General features: G+C 31.1%; 2 protein-coding genes across 4 annotated transcripts in view; both read left to right on the top strand.

Annotated features, from left to right (window-relative positions):
- The window catches only part of LOC115876005 (ankyrin-1-like), a 29,616-nt gene extending 25,742 nt beyond the window's left edge, over positions 1–3,874 (top strand). Inside the window, exon 10 of the mRNA XM_030891664.1 lies at positions 1,402–3,874. Within this exon, the coding sequence (XP_030747524.1) occupies positions 1,402–1,716 (315 nt within the window). The 3' untranslated portion in view covers positions 1,717–3,874. The remainder of the gene's footprint in view (positions 1–1,401) is intronic.
- A 1,611-nt stretch (positions 3,875–5,485) lies between these two features.
- LOC115876004 (PP2C-like domain-containing protein CG9801) lies at positions 5,486–14,509 on the top strand. Of its 3 annotated transcripts, none has more exons than XM_030891662.1 (8): positions 5,486–5,697; positions 5,793–5,913; positions 6,048–6,265; positions 6,435–7,100; positions 8,701–8,919; positions 10,753–10,994; positions 11,060–11,243; positions 11,298–14,509. In XM_030891662.1, the coding sequence occupies exons 2-8, from the start codon at positions 5,795–5,797 to the stop codon at positions 12,521–12,523; spliced, it is 2,874 nt and encodes a 957-aa protein (XP_030747522.1). In that variant the 5' UTR covers positions 5,486–5,697; positions 5,793–5,794; the 3' UTR covers positions 12,524–14,509. The 3 variants fall into 3 exon arrangements, with proteins under 3 accessions (XP_030747522.1, XP_030747521.1, XP_030747523.1); XM_030891661.1 differs by having other exon boundaries at positions 5,491–5,726; XM_030891663.1 differs by lacking the exon at positions 6,435–7,100 and having other exon boundaries at positions 5,492–5,726.

Raw genomic sequence — 14,509 nt, 5'->3', positions numbered from 1 at the left:
CAAATGCCTTCTTCGTTGTGAACGTTGGCAATCATCAGCGCTATACGTATTCGTGACACAGCCGACCGAAATAGTTGGTTTGTGGTGCACCCGAACCAGTCACGTCAAAGTAAGTTTCTCATCCATGAGTGGCGCCTTCTTCCTACACTTCTCTTTCCTTGATTTTTTCCTTGTAATATCAGTTGGAGTAGGTGGTACTTTTCTCCTCTCATGACGTGTCCAAGGTACTGAAGTTTACGCTTTTTACCGTTATGATAATTTCTTTTTCCTTTTTTATTCCTTTCAGGATTTCCATGTTGGTCACTTTATCGGTCCATTTTAACCATAGATTTTAACCTAAGTATTCTACGGTACAACCATATTTCGAATGCCTCTAGTTTCTTTATGTCAAGTTTCTTCAGAGTCCAAGCCTCTACACCATAATACAGCACCGACAAAACATAGCATCGCACCATTCTGATTTTTAAATCCAAGCTGAGATCGCTGCCACAGAGCACTCTTTTCATTTTCACAAATGTTGTTCTCGCCTGTCCTATTCTAGTTTTAATTTCTTCAGAACAGTCGTTATTTTTATTTACAATTGTACCTAAGTATTTATAACTGTCAACTTTTTCTATGGTGTGGTTATTTATATGAATTTGTGAATTGTTTTGTGTTGTTTTGGATATTATCATAAATTTTGTCTTTTTTACATTTAGTGACAGTCCGAGCTCTTCACTTGGCAATATTAAGTTATCCATTTCTCCGTATGTCGGTTTTGTGACATAGTTGGTTTAACCCTTAAACCTTCATTTGACAAAAGTATTTTTTTTTAATAATTTGATACCACATACTTGGTATTTCGAGTCAAATTGTCGTTACATGTTACATTTATGGACGTGACACTCTAGATTGAAATTTAAAATACTATTTTCGTCATTTTTAATTATCTAGAATGTAATTTTCTATTAAAGTAAAAAAAAATACAGTTGAGTGTTGGAACCTTTGGTGTTACACAGCAAAATAAAACACTAAATCACCACAATACACCAAAACACTTTTACTTTTACACTGGACGCGCGTTTCGCTAACCATGTTAGCATCATCAGCAGATGATTATAAACTGTTTATAATTGGTTAGCGAAACGCGCGTCCAGTGTAAAAGTGTTTTGGTGTATTGTGGTGATTTAGTGTTTTATTTTGCAGTAAAAAAATTACTAAGGGTACCATTTAAAAATTAAAAGTTGTAGTCATTTCTGGTGAAACAGGAAGTGAACGAAACTAATTGAATACACGTAAATTAATCCTCATTTATGTCATATATCAACACACCAAATCTTTTTTTATCTGAAAAAAAATAGAAAAGTTATAGAGGGGTAATACCTGGTAGAGCTAATCAATTTATAATTTTTTATTTTACAGGTTGTGATGAAATCACAATTCAGAGATCCCGACGGCATGTTGAATTGCTTACACAACGTTGTTTCGAACGACGCAATATTCTTCCTGCTCACGGAAGCGTGCGAGTCCTTCGATCCGTGCATGATCAGAAGAAACCAAGTGGTGAGCGATCAACAGAAGACGACCTTGCTAGAATTGGCAAAATATCCTCTCACACTCAAGAAACAGATTAGACTCTATTTGAGAAAGGTTCTGGGATCGAGACTGTTGAATTCCGCGAGCGAATTTGATATTCCCAGATGCTTAAAGAAGTATCTTCTTTTCGATTATAGTTGAGAAATTATTTGTGATCCGTTGGTAACTATTGGTGATTCATATCTCGTGATATTTACTAAAGTTGAAAGATTTATTTTGTGATCGGATGCACAAATCCGTATTTTTTCTCTCATTTTTTAAACAATATTGGTATTAAGAAATAAATTGAATTTTATACAAATAAAAAATTTGTAAACTAAAATTATTTTGAAACAAAATGCAAAATTAATTTTTATTTTATTGGACCTTTTGACCACCTTGATTGTTACTGATAACACAACTAATGTTTCAATAATCCTTTGTACACGTATATTATTACTAACAACTAACAACTAACAAACTGTTTATTTTGTGATAATGTTAATTTGTGTTGTGTTTTTATTAATTATCATAGTTTTATTAAACCTTTTAAACATATTTTGGTCATGGACATGATTCAGCTCATTCAGTAAGTAGATTACTAAAAAAATATGGTTTGAAACTCGTTAAACCATCGTTAAACCCTTAAAAAATGTATTAGGAACTTATATTCTATTAATAATGAGTACGTATAGCATTGTATGGAACTTATTTAGCAGAAATTCCGTAATGCTATGTGGAAGAGTAATTTAAAAATTTTTTTTGATATGAAAAATATTAATAAATTAAATTCTCATTTTCATTTATTGCAAATATATATATTAGAGAAGTTACTCAAATTACTAAACTATTTAATTAAATAACTAAATTATTCCTAAGGTAAAAACCTCAGACTAAAAATTGATCATAAGATCATAAAGGTGGTAGAATAAGTGCCCATGACAAAAATTTGGTAATTATCAAATTTTTTTATCGCTAATCATATATAATTTATCATTATACTGTATTGTGTGTTATTTACTAAAAGACATTTAACTATACGTTAGTTGCTTAGCATCAGCTTAAAGAGTAGACTAATATTTAAAGTGTTTTAACTTATACTAACATATTTTTTAAGTTTATGCCATATTTAACACATTGACGATTTAACTATACATAGAATTTTCGTATAATAAATTTGTAGTTGCTTTGTTAAAATATGTTTTAGAATGCTTGTAACTTACTAGAGAATCGTGCCATATAGCATTTAGTTTATTCATATAATAATTATTATCATTTAAGAAATAACAAGCTTCGAGCAGGGTGTAAACTGAATCTAGTCGATCTATAGCCCCGCATACACCAGAAGATTTGACCTGCGGATATTGTCCACGAACTTGGCTTGTCGCACCGTAACAAAACTCTAGTATTTTGGTCCACGGACATGGTCTGGGACAAAATTCGACGTTTTGACTTTTAATATCAGAGTTGTTATATAGATAAAGGTTTTATTGGAATAAAAATAGTCTCTTAGAAAAAAGAGCGCTACAGGTCCGACTTTATCCTTCGTTTTTTCAGGCCAATCTAATCTCACAGATCAAGTCCGCGGATTTGGATCTTGACATATGTGTATTATCCGATGCTTATCGAATTTGTAACACATATAATGACTGTTTAAACATAACTTGATATTTCCGATGGCTACCAAACGCTCACCTCATTCGTCTCAGTAAATATACTTCTTCATAACTTCATAAACTAACTAAAATTGACTAATCAGAACGCTCTAAATAACGGCTTGTCTTGTCCTGTAATAATTTACACATCACATAATATTTATCGATTTTCATGCCTTGTTTAATAATTTGTTTAAAATAGAGAGTACTTTGTTTAACATAAAACTTTATCTGCTTCAATTAAATTCTTAACAAAACATAATATGATATAGTAAAAGGAATGTTATAAAATATATTTGATTGTTAAGTACTTAAAAGTAATTTAAATGTTATGTGTATAATTTTATTTATATAACTCAACTAATACATTTTTAATATAATTTTATTTTCGGAGGTGGTCAAAGTTAAATAAAAGTTATTAGATTAGGTAATAAATAGATACCTAACTAATTCTTTATTTTCAAATTTTAATTTATTAACTTATAACCATGAAGTATGTACCATGTGCGTACGTGGAAGGAAACGAATAATTCCTCTCAATTGGTATTATAGGTATAATAACGATTTCCGATATTAGATTACTTTTGTATTGTAGTTTTGTATGTTTTTATTTAAGAGATTTGTATATTTGTACTAAATATAATAAATATGAAAGATCGAAAAAACGCAGTTTCATATTCTATACTCTATTTTTAATAATGATGAGAACTCTATGAGAACAGCCTATTCATTAGATGGCCAGACTTATTTTTATTTACATGGAACTCTTGCGTATCTACCTAGATATTCGCTTATCTTATGGTGCGTTTAGCCCGTGGTTACATTGGATGCGTTTCCGTGCGTTTTTATGGTCGTACATGTTTTGACAAACTCGACACACAGGACACCACGAACGCGCATCTAATGTAACCACTAAAATAAACTAGTCGCGCGAGTAAATTCTGTCAGAGCTCACACGTTTAAAAAAACGCACGGACCTCCGTCCAATGAATTTGCGGGCTTGACTTGAGCACGCACGCACTCACTGATCCTTCGCGAATGCTCAATTGTAAACGGCTGTGCGCGCACGCTCACTCTGTGTGCGCGAACCGCGAACGCTCAGTTTGCATCGGCAATTTGTTTTGTCTCCGTGCGTGCGTGCGTGTGTGATTTTTTTCGTTTTCTTGAATAAAATTATTGAGTGGACTCACGAATCTTTGAAATTATTGTTAATACAAGAATATGAAAACTATTTAAAAAGTTATGAGATGTAAAACATTTTGCGTATTATTCAAAAACTAAAAAAAATGTATATTAATTGACGCACAAAATAAAAATGAAAAGCCGTTTTCTCCATGTAATAATATTTCCACTACATTATTACATGCATATTATATGAATACCGAATATAGATCTACTAATACCCCATCATCTGCTTCTGACGTCATTGAGTCCGATGTAAACCCCAGAAATTTACCTACAGTCGCTCCTTCGGTAATAAATAGGCGATGGAAGATTTAGAAACTTTTAAAAAGATACTGTAGGCTGCTATACGAGTCTCTACAATCTAAGGTATTTACTTGCCAAGAAACAAGGCTCAGCGTTCTCTTGACGATATTGCTATTCTAAATTTGTTATCTTTTTTCGTAATATTCGGTGTAATTAAATTTAGTAAATATTCAAAGTCGGGTCTGGTCATTCTCGTAAAGTTTTTGAACTGATATAGCCCTCCTCTGCTGCCATAGCTCTCCTTTGTCAAAAAAATATTGATCGGTATAGGAATGGTATGCGACAACTCTGCTGTGCGCGCACAAACGGATCACTTCATTCGTCGAAAAATAAGTTTTTAATTTGGACGGAGCCGCGAGCGCGAACGAATGCCGTGCGTGTACGCTCAGCTCGTGCGTGCTTAAGTCTAAACGCACCTTTACACGCTACATGCTACAAGTTCATAATACCTACTTAAATATAATTGGAGTGACGGAACGATGACCTATGACGATGACGAACGACGAACGACGCATTGCGGATGCATATAAATTCAGCTTTACTTATTTTTTGGTACATGCTGTATAATCAAGCAACTTTTGAAGAAATACGCCAAATTGAAAAATGTTGCAGAAAAATATCTGTATTACCAAAAAATCTTATTTTTTAAAAAAGCAATCACGTCCTCCCTTTTTCCTTTTTTACATTTATTTTACTCTATTATCCTTGTTGTACACATGTTGCACACCCTGTATAACTGTATAAACATATGAACTACCTAGAACTACCTATGGGAACTACTATTGTCAAATTTGACATTTCAAATTTGATCTGCGGGTGTGCCCTAAGGGTGTGCCCTGTGTTTTCCTCGTGTACTAGATTAAATAATTAAATTTGATATATCGTTTTTAAAAGTGTTAATACGTGCAACATATCGTAACTAATAAATGTGTACTTATAATCCACAAGGTTATCAAGTATTAAGAATATTACCCAAATGCGATTTGAGAATTCAGCGTAGGTAGGTTATGTCGTTATGTTTTGCTTTTGGTATGTAAATATTTACATATTTTTATAATTCTTGATTTAAACTCTTGAATTTTTTATATTTGTTAGCTATGCCATCCCTTAGAAAGAAGTTTACAAGTTATATCAGGCAATTGAGTTTCCATAATGAGCCTAGGAACAAAAGAAACAACATCAATGAAAATGCTTTTGTTACAAAATATCTACAAGGGTAAGCTTTAGCACTCTATTTTAAACCCTTATTCGAAACGTCGGTTATGCTAGATTTAACATGGGTTAACTGAGTTAATAATAAATAATTATCTGGTTCGTATATTATAATAATAGAAAATATCTTTTCATCAGACATATTGCTCTACATGAAGGTCCACAGATAATATATGGTAAGAATCCCACTGATTTGCCCAACTACGAACTAGGAAAATATGAGAGTGGAGCTGATAGTATAATTGGCTGTTACTCAGGACCAAATGGTGGCCTCACTACTGTTACACGAACTGAAAAACATCTTTCAGTTTTGGCAGATGACATTGATTTTATCGATACTCCTGAAGAGGAACCTGGTAAGTTTCTCAGAATAATTTAATACAAATGTATATGTATCCTATAAAGTTATAATTTTTATTTATTGATATTTCATCCTGGTTTATTTTATATTCTAATGAGATATGGTTGTACTAAAATATAAAAAATACGAAAAAATGAAACATCAAGTTAATAAAATTATTTCAGTATCTCCACCAAAGCCAAAAAAATCCCCAATTCAGGTAAAAGGACAACCCATAGACAATACAACTATGGTAATAAAGGTTGCTGGACATGAATATTGTGTTACCAACAAACCAAAGAGACATAGTAAGAGTTTCAGTCTAGGTAGCATATCAGATTTTGCTATTGAAGTTGAAAAGACAAAAATAGATAAGGAATTTTACCACTGTGATAGTCAAAAGGATGAAAATTCGAATGACAACTCAATTTACCAAGAAAGTGAAACCAAATGTGATAGAAATCAATTTAATGTAGAATATAGCGATGGTTTGTCAAGTAAGATTAATGGTAAACAGTCAGACATTGTTGGGAATAACTTAACTAACATCAACTTAACTAAGGATGGAAGTGTTAGTTGTAAAACAGAAATTCAGTCTAATGAAAACAAAGATGTTAGAAGTCATAACAGAGCAAGTGTAAAAGAAGGAAAAAGTAGAAAAGCTGATACTACAAAACCGACAACTCACAAAACTAACAATAATACAAAAATTAAAGTTGAATCGAAAGTTACAGAAAAACATCCTGCAAATAAGAACTATGCTCTGTCAAAATCTAAAAGCGATGGGAATCCATTTCATCATAAGAAGAGGGGAAAGATTATTCATATGCAGCGGCCACAGAGTTATAGGGGTATTAATATTTTGGAAGCATGGGAATTGCAGTTTGATATATTTTTTTCAATGTGGTTTTTGCAATCATTGTTTAACTACACTTTTATAGTTTTGAGCTATTTTTACATTTTTGCTAAAGGCTTTGCTTTTTTATAATATAAACTTAATTTAATTAGGCATTAGTTTTATTTGGTAAAATTAGTTAAATAATTTTGTATATTAACTACAAAGATCTTAGTGAATGCTTAATATTAGTGCTAACATTTAAGAGAAACATTGTGTGTATATTGGAAAAAGGACTAATATATATTTTTAGGAAAAAGTTTTTATGTTGATTGCATGAGTATATATATTTCATTTTGTATTTTTAACTAAATGGTTTGGAAGGAAATGGTAATTACTTATTTTATATTTATATACATGGGTTGACATAAGCATGAATAAGTAAAATAAATTACTAAGGGAAATTCTAAAAAGTTTCAATTTTAGTTAACCTTAGTTAACCTCCATAATAAGTGTACCGTATGATCGAAAAAAAAACAGCGTCTAGTTGGCTTGGAAATGAACATCGATGTCATTCCCCATATAATTTTTCATATAAAATGACAGCAATCTTCATTTCATAGCCATCGCTGATGCCGGTTTTTTTCGATCATATGGTATTTAGTCTATGATTAATATAACATAGTGACTTAATATAACTTTTCAATTTCATAGTAGTCGTCGAATACTTGATTTAAACTGATAATCAGTAGGAAATTTAAAGAATGATAATTATAAAATGTTTTTTTGCTAAATGGTCTTATGCACTGTTTTTCTTGCTCTGTTTTTTTTTTGTTTTGTTACTTACTATAATTACCTACATTATATTAGTCATACTATAATTACATACATTATAGATAAAAGTTATGTATGTCATACACCTGCACAGTTTGTCCAGCGAGAGAATAACCGTTTTCAACAGACTGCTTTGAAACATTAACAGCAAAAACATTTTACTTTTGAATTAAAATGATAGATAACAGCTAACGGTCACATTCTTTCGTTGGACATACTGTGCTTGGTATAGCAATTGAGCGAATTCTTTTTAACATTGTGTTCTTTCATTTCCAACTCAACAAATATATTATTACTGCTAAAATAGGCGATATTGGTAGCTTTTCCATAATGCATAACTCAGCATGATAAAAACGGAATTATATGTATGATTTCTTTTGAACTGAAAGAAAGACTCTTACTTAGTCTTAAATCTACTTACTTAATCTTAAATCTTACTTACTCATAACTGCTCTTTTGAAAGAGCAGTTATGAGTAAGTTTAGTATTTGGCAACAAGGCAAATATTGTGTGTACAGTTTTACTAAAATTTGGCACTTATCCTCATATTTATGCTTCTGTTTTGGTTTACTTTTCCTACTAACCTTTTTTTTTATCATTTATTGGACTTCGTTACCATACTTATCATAAAGTTATCTTTCCTTCCAATGTTGCTCTGCCGAAAATATTAGCGCACTTTTATGTTACATATAGCACTAGAATAGCATTTCAACATTATACATATTTGTTGCTTGATATTTTTTGTTGCTTTAATTAATTCAATTGTAGCAAGAAACTTTTTAGATGACGATATTACTGAAAAGATTGGCTCAAATGTCGATGATTCTGCATTGCCTTCAGAATGGAATATAAAGACCGATTCTTTTTATGGTTTGTCGGATAGTTTGTACGATCGCAATCAAGTGACAAAATCCAAAAATGGTGATCCAATAGCGGACTGTTTTGGTCTTATTGCTAGAAATGATTCCGCTATATTAGCAGTGGCGGATGGCGTTAATTGGGGTCAGTTGAGTGCTTTTATTTTAATAATTAAATTATTCTACAGGGTGGTCTGAACTGTATTCTGGAAACTTCGGCAGCATATTCTGCAGATCAAAATAAGTAAAAAAGTTCATATAAATGTATGTCCTAAAATGCTTAGTTTCGGATATTCAGGGTGTAGAAGTTTCATTTTTATTTCGATTTTTTCCAAATAATTTCTGCAGTAACGTCAATATTTGGATGAAAATTGGTGTCTGGATGTTTTTTGACATGAAAACTTGATTTTGATGTCAATATGACTCCTACTAGTAGAGGGCGCCACCTACATATTTTTTAACTGGTTCAAGAGTAATACATTTTTGTCCGTACCTGTATAAAACTACTGAGTAAAAAAATACACATTTACTTCTATTTTTTACTTCTATTACACTAAAGTGCTTCCCTTCTGACTACAGGGTGTTAAAAATTAAAAAAAAATCGATATTTTGCTTGACATAAATGGTACACCACTGCTTTTTTAAAGAAAATATATATTTTTCTTGGCTGGCCATCCTTTTTCAACAAAAATGATCTTTTGAGTTTTTCTTGTTCATCAAACGGTTGCCGAGAAAAAAATAAATGTACCTATTAAGAGCCCGCCTTAAGCCGTTTTCTAACGTTTTTTTATTTTTCAGATTAGTTAGGAAACACCGTGTATATGCATATCACAGGCAACCAAATAAACTAGTAACCTTTAAAAATTATTTTTCCTACCACTAGCGACATACCGTGTTTTTAGTGAGTACTAAATTATTTTATCAAAATTTCACCATATAAGTTTCCAGGCAATGATCGAAATTATCAATACCTGTCATCATTGACATAAATTAAACATGTTGACTAAATAGTTATTAGACTGAGATCATAAATTTGGAAGTTTTTGTGCCCCTGTTTTATCATTATTTTTTAGCAGAAAAATTTTTGATTAATTTAAAAAAATAAAAATTTCACATCAATCTTTCACTCAAATAACTATCTTCTCCAAGTGATTATTTTTTGTCAATAATGACATGTATTGACTATTTCCATTCTAAATATCTTGGGAAGGGTTCCTCGTATCGATTTTTACCAAGATACATTTTTTACGTCAAAAATCACGAAAATATATATTTTTTCGCTAAGTCGTTTTATACAGGTACGGACGAAAAGTTATTACTCTTCAAACCAGTTAAAAAATATGTAGATGGCGCCCTCTACAAGTAGGAGTTATATTGACATGAAAATGAAATTTCTCATGTCAAAAAAACCCCAGACACCAATTTTCATCCAAATATTAACGTTACTTCAAAAATTATTTGGAAAGAATCGAAATAAAAATGAAACTTCTACACCCTGTATCTCCGAAACTAAGCATTTTAAGACATACATTTATACAAACTTTTTTACTTATTATAATCTGCATAATATGCTGCCGAAGTTTCCGGAATACAATTCGGACCACCCTGTATACATTATTGTTGCGATATAGAATTCACAGTTTATGTTGTATGTCCCTGTATAAGCTTGTTGTATTCTCCACCGGCGACACTGTATGCCGCTTTTTATTTTGTCTCTTTGTCTGTCAACCTGTCATTTATATTTATCTTTGTCGCATGAATTAAAATACAGACCGCGCAGATGAAGTGACAGGGCTAGTATAGTAATAAAGTAAAATATTTTTTTATATTTCTTAAGGTATTCTATTTTTTTTGTGATTTATTTAAGTTACACATTTACTTTTGGTACCCGAGAAGATGAAGACTATTTTGGTTGTTTGTTTACTAATAAAATAGTTAATTTATATAAGTTGATTTTAAGGTCTTTAATTTTTTTAAGGTGAAAAGGCCAGTATAGCAGCTAAGTCTGCAATTCACGCTTCACTCCATTATCTCAATAAAACAATTTTTAATGACACAAAACCATTTGAAAAGCTCACTACCAAGACTGACGATATATCCTCAACCAGCAGTACAATAAACCCAGATGTTAATACTAGTTTGATGATGAACACTAGAGAAGTTTTTGTATGTTTATTAAGAGCTTTTAACTGTGCCCACGATCTCATTTTAGAAAATAAGGTAAATTAAATATATTTGCATGAATAGTTTGTTTATATCAATGGATATTGTTATTGAATCTCCAGGGTATGCTAACTACATTAACTGTAGCAGTAATTCTGCCATTGAAACAAAAAAAATCGTCAAGGACTGAGAATGGTATAAAATTACACCACCAAGAAAATTGCTATGTTTGTTGTGTTTGTAATGTTGGAGACACATTAGCTTATGTATATTCACAGAAAAATGGAATAAGAGAATTGACAAAGGGTTTGTTCTCTATACACCACTAAATATTTAATAATTTATTTATATTTTGTTTAGGTTCTCATGATGTTAATAGTAATCGCGATATGAGAGACGCTCTAGGTGCTTTAGGTCCTGTTGATGGAATAAATCCTGAGTTAAGTAACTTAACATTATCTGTAACTACTATAAATAAAGGGGATATCATATTCGTCGCTAGTGATGGTTTAACTGATAATTTTGATCCAAATGTATGTAGGTTTACTGTAAATTCTACGGTGGACCAAAGTAAAAATAAGGTTAAAAGACCCATGGCGCTTCATCAGCAACAGGATAGTTCAAGTACAAATCATCCAAGTCATCAGAATTCTCATGAGTTGCAAAGTCAGGTTAGTCTCCCTACTCAGAGTAAAGGAGATGATAAAGTTCAAAAACCACCAGTCAAACCTCCAAGAAAAAGCAAAACGCGTGGCTCAATATCTAGTATAACGCCATCAGAAAGATCTAGTTCTTCTATAGAAAGTTCTAAGTTAGCCGTTAATGTGCAATCTGGTAATGTAGTTGACCAAAATGATCGTTCCATAAACACACAGGAAGGTCTAATAAACACTACCTCATTTGATTTAGAGACTGAAAATAAACCTGGCACTAGTTTAATGTCTCACCAAGCCACCTCAGTAAAAGGAGATTCTCTTCCTGACTCTAAACACTCAAAATCGGAATATAAAAAGCCTCCATCAGTTATTGAAAATAAAGCCAGTAGCCTCAGAAAACAAGTTTCTAGTCAAAGTAGAAATGATAGTGCAAGGAAAGTAACACCCCCATCCAATAGGATACCAAAAACTTTAGATATAAATAGAACAAAACAGGAGCCTGCCAGTTATAAATTTTTGAAATCCAAAACATCGTTAGATTTACGATCGTCCAATCCGAATAAAGTACAAATTATACGAAATGAAGATGGAATACCTTATGTAACCCCAATTCAGCGATATGAATTACAACTTTTGCTTATGGAAGATATTTTGAAAAACGGGATCTCAGGGCATGACGCACCCATCACGACTGCAAAAAAACTGTGCGAGAGTTTGGTTAGTTTTACCGTTAGTATCACGTCCGCAAAAAGGCATACGTTAGAAGATCAGGATATGTATTTTGATAATAGAAATGGAGTGCTGGTGGAAGTTTCTTCCCAAGAAAAGAAACTTCGAAGAAAGCGAGGTCTAGAAAAAGTACAATCCTTACCAGGAAAACTTGATCATGTCACTGTAGTGGCATACAATGTTGGGAATTTTGCTTTATAGTTCTCTAGTTGCAGTACAATTTTTTTTATTTATTTTTGAGTGTCGCTCGACGCAGCGATTATAAGTTTTAATTTTTTTGTTTCCAAATAGTATTTTTATGGAGTTGCATATCTACAAACAAATGGTTTAAATATACATCTAGTTTTTTTTAAGATTTTTAATTCAAGCGCTTTAGAACTCTTAATTTTCTTCATAGAATCCTCATTAACACCAAAAAGTATTTTTTAATACTGGTATAGTATAATTTTTCTCCTGTTAATTATATAGATATGTACCAAACTTTGAGTATTATAGGATTTTCCTCTTGGAAGTATTTTTAAATTGTAAGGAGAATATACCGATCTGGTCATCGAAACTGCGTGGTCTGGATTTTAACGTAAGAACGTATAAGATAGTGATGTAGACAGCTTAAATGAAAAATCAAATGTATTAAAGAGATAAAAGTTAGGTTGATACATACCACACAAGTAAATGTTTACGAAAAATGTTGCATCCAGAGTTTGAACTTTATTTTTCACAATTAGTTCATTTTATTACAGCTGTAATAGATTCAACCAACTGTTTTACAGAAATGAGCATTATTGAATAGCTTATACCGGGTGCGTCTCAAAAGTGGCTCACCCCTATAACTTCTCTATTCTTTTAGATAAAACAACGATATTTGGTATGTTAGTATGTGACATAAATTAGGATTGATTGACGTATTCAATTGTTTTCGGTCACTTCCGGTTTCCACGGAAATGACTACAACTTTTGATCTTTAAATGGCACAGTGGGTATTTTTTTTCTGTATTTGATAGAAAATGACACTCTGAATCAAATGACATATCATATATGTATGTCCACTTTTGGCATATTTGCTCAAAAACAAATCGAATTTTCAATTTCAATATAGAGTGCATGACTGTTAAAAACACTTATTTTTAATCAAGGAGCCTTGGAAAAATAGATTTGATCGTCTAATGTTTTTAATGTCTTGTTCTGGTCGGTTAAAAGATGCCCAAATCGTATTTTTAATCATATCTCAATTTTTTCAAGTGGAACGAGGGTGGCTCATTAGCATATTTGGAAAAGCATTTTTTTACGAATAATTTGATCCACACATTTGGTATTTCAAGTCAAATTGTCGTTATGAACTGCATGTTACAATTTCAAATAAACCATATGTGAAAATGTCAAAAGTTGACATGATATAACTAAAAAAGTTCTCTGTCGTATGTACAGACCACGAAAATAAAGTGACCAGGGCTAGGATATTTATACAGAGATAAATATTTATTCTTAGTATGAGATGGATTTAGAAATCTGGTTTTTAAATAGCAGTGGATTGATTTATCCTGATTTGTTGATTTGTTGAATTTGAATAGCTTTTCTAAGGAGTGTCTTATTTTTCTTCAAAGTACCTTTATATTATTTTTTTATATAAAAGGGAATTATATTGAGGAAACCATTTATTTTATAATAATATTTTTGCAGCTTTACTAATGATTATCAGAAAAGTAGGTTGCTATAATTTATGTTTAAATAAATACATGTATTTAATATTTTTGGAACTAAGTTTTCATGTTTTGATGTTATTTTCATTTTGTGATATTTTACTTAAGATATATTTTTTAATTTTATTTACCCTAAATTAATTTTCTATTATAAAATTTTTAATAATGACCCAAAAATTGGAATTTATACATATAATATTAATGACTGCCATAATTCTGTACCATTTTGTAGTAATTGAGGAAAACAGAAATTAATATTGTTTAATTTTAAGTGCAATAAATATTAAGTATCACATTTATTTTAAATAGATCACACTTCATCTATTAGATTTCTATTTTTATAAATCAAAAATATTTTTTATATTCATATGAATGTTAACTGTATATGTAATGTGTTTTCTTGATGGTAAGTTAATCTTGTTCAAGTCTTGTATTCCATTGATGTTTTTGTTATTTTTTTCTTTATTAATTAAATAAATGACATAATAAT

The sequence above is a fragment of the Sitophilus oryzae genome, unplaced genomic scaffold (genome assembly GCF_002938485.1).
Source record: "Sitophilus oryzae breed Bouriz unplaced genomic scaffold, Soryzae_2.0 scaffold_1396_pilon_pilon, whole genome shotgun sequence".
NCBI classification, from domain to species: domain Eukaryota; kingdom Metazoa; phylum Arthropoda; class Insecta; order Coleoptera; family Curculionidae; genus Sitophilus; species Sitophilus oryzae.
The sequence above is the reverse complement of the archived record's forward strand: the minus strand, read 5'-3'. Positions and strand labels throughout refer to the sequence as shown.

Bases quoted from the DNA above. Each gene is read 5' to 3' on its own strand.
- LOC115876004 (XM_030891661.1), top strand. From the start codon at position 5,705: ATGTCGTTATGTTTTGCTTTTG. The intron at 5,914-6,047 runs GTAAGCTTTAGC...TCTTTTCATCAG, and splicing joins GTTACAAAATATCTACAAGG to ACATATTGCTCTACATGAAG. The intron at 11,244-11,297 runs GTTTGTTCTCTA...TATTTTGTTTAG, and splicing joins AATAAGAGAATTGACAAAGG to GTTCTCATGATGTTAATAGT.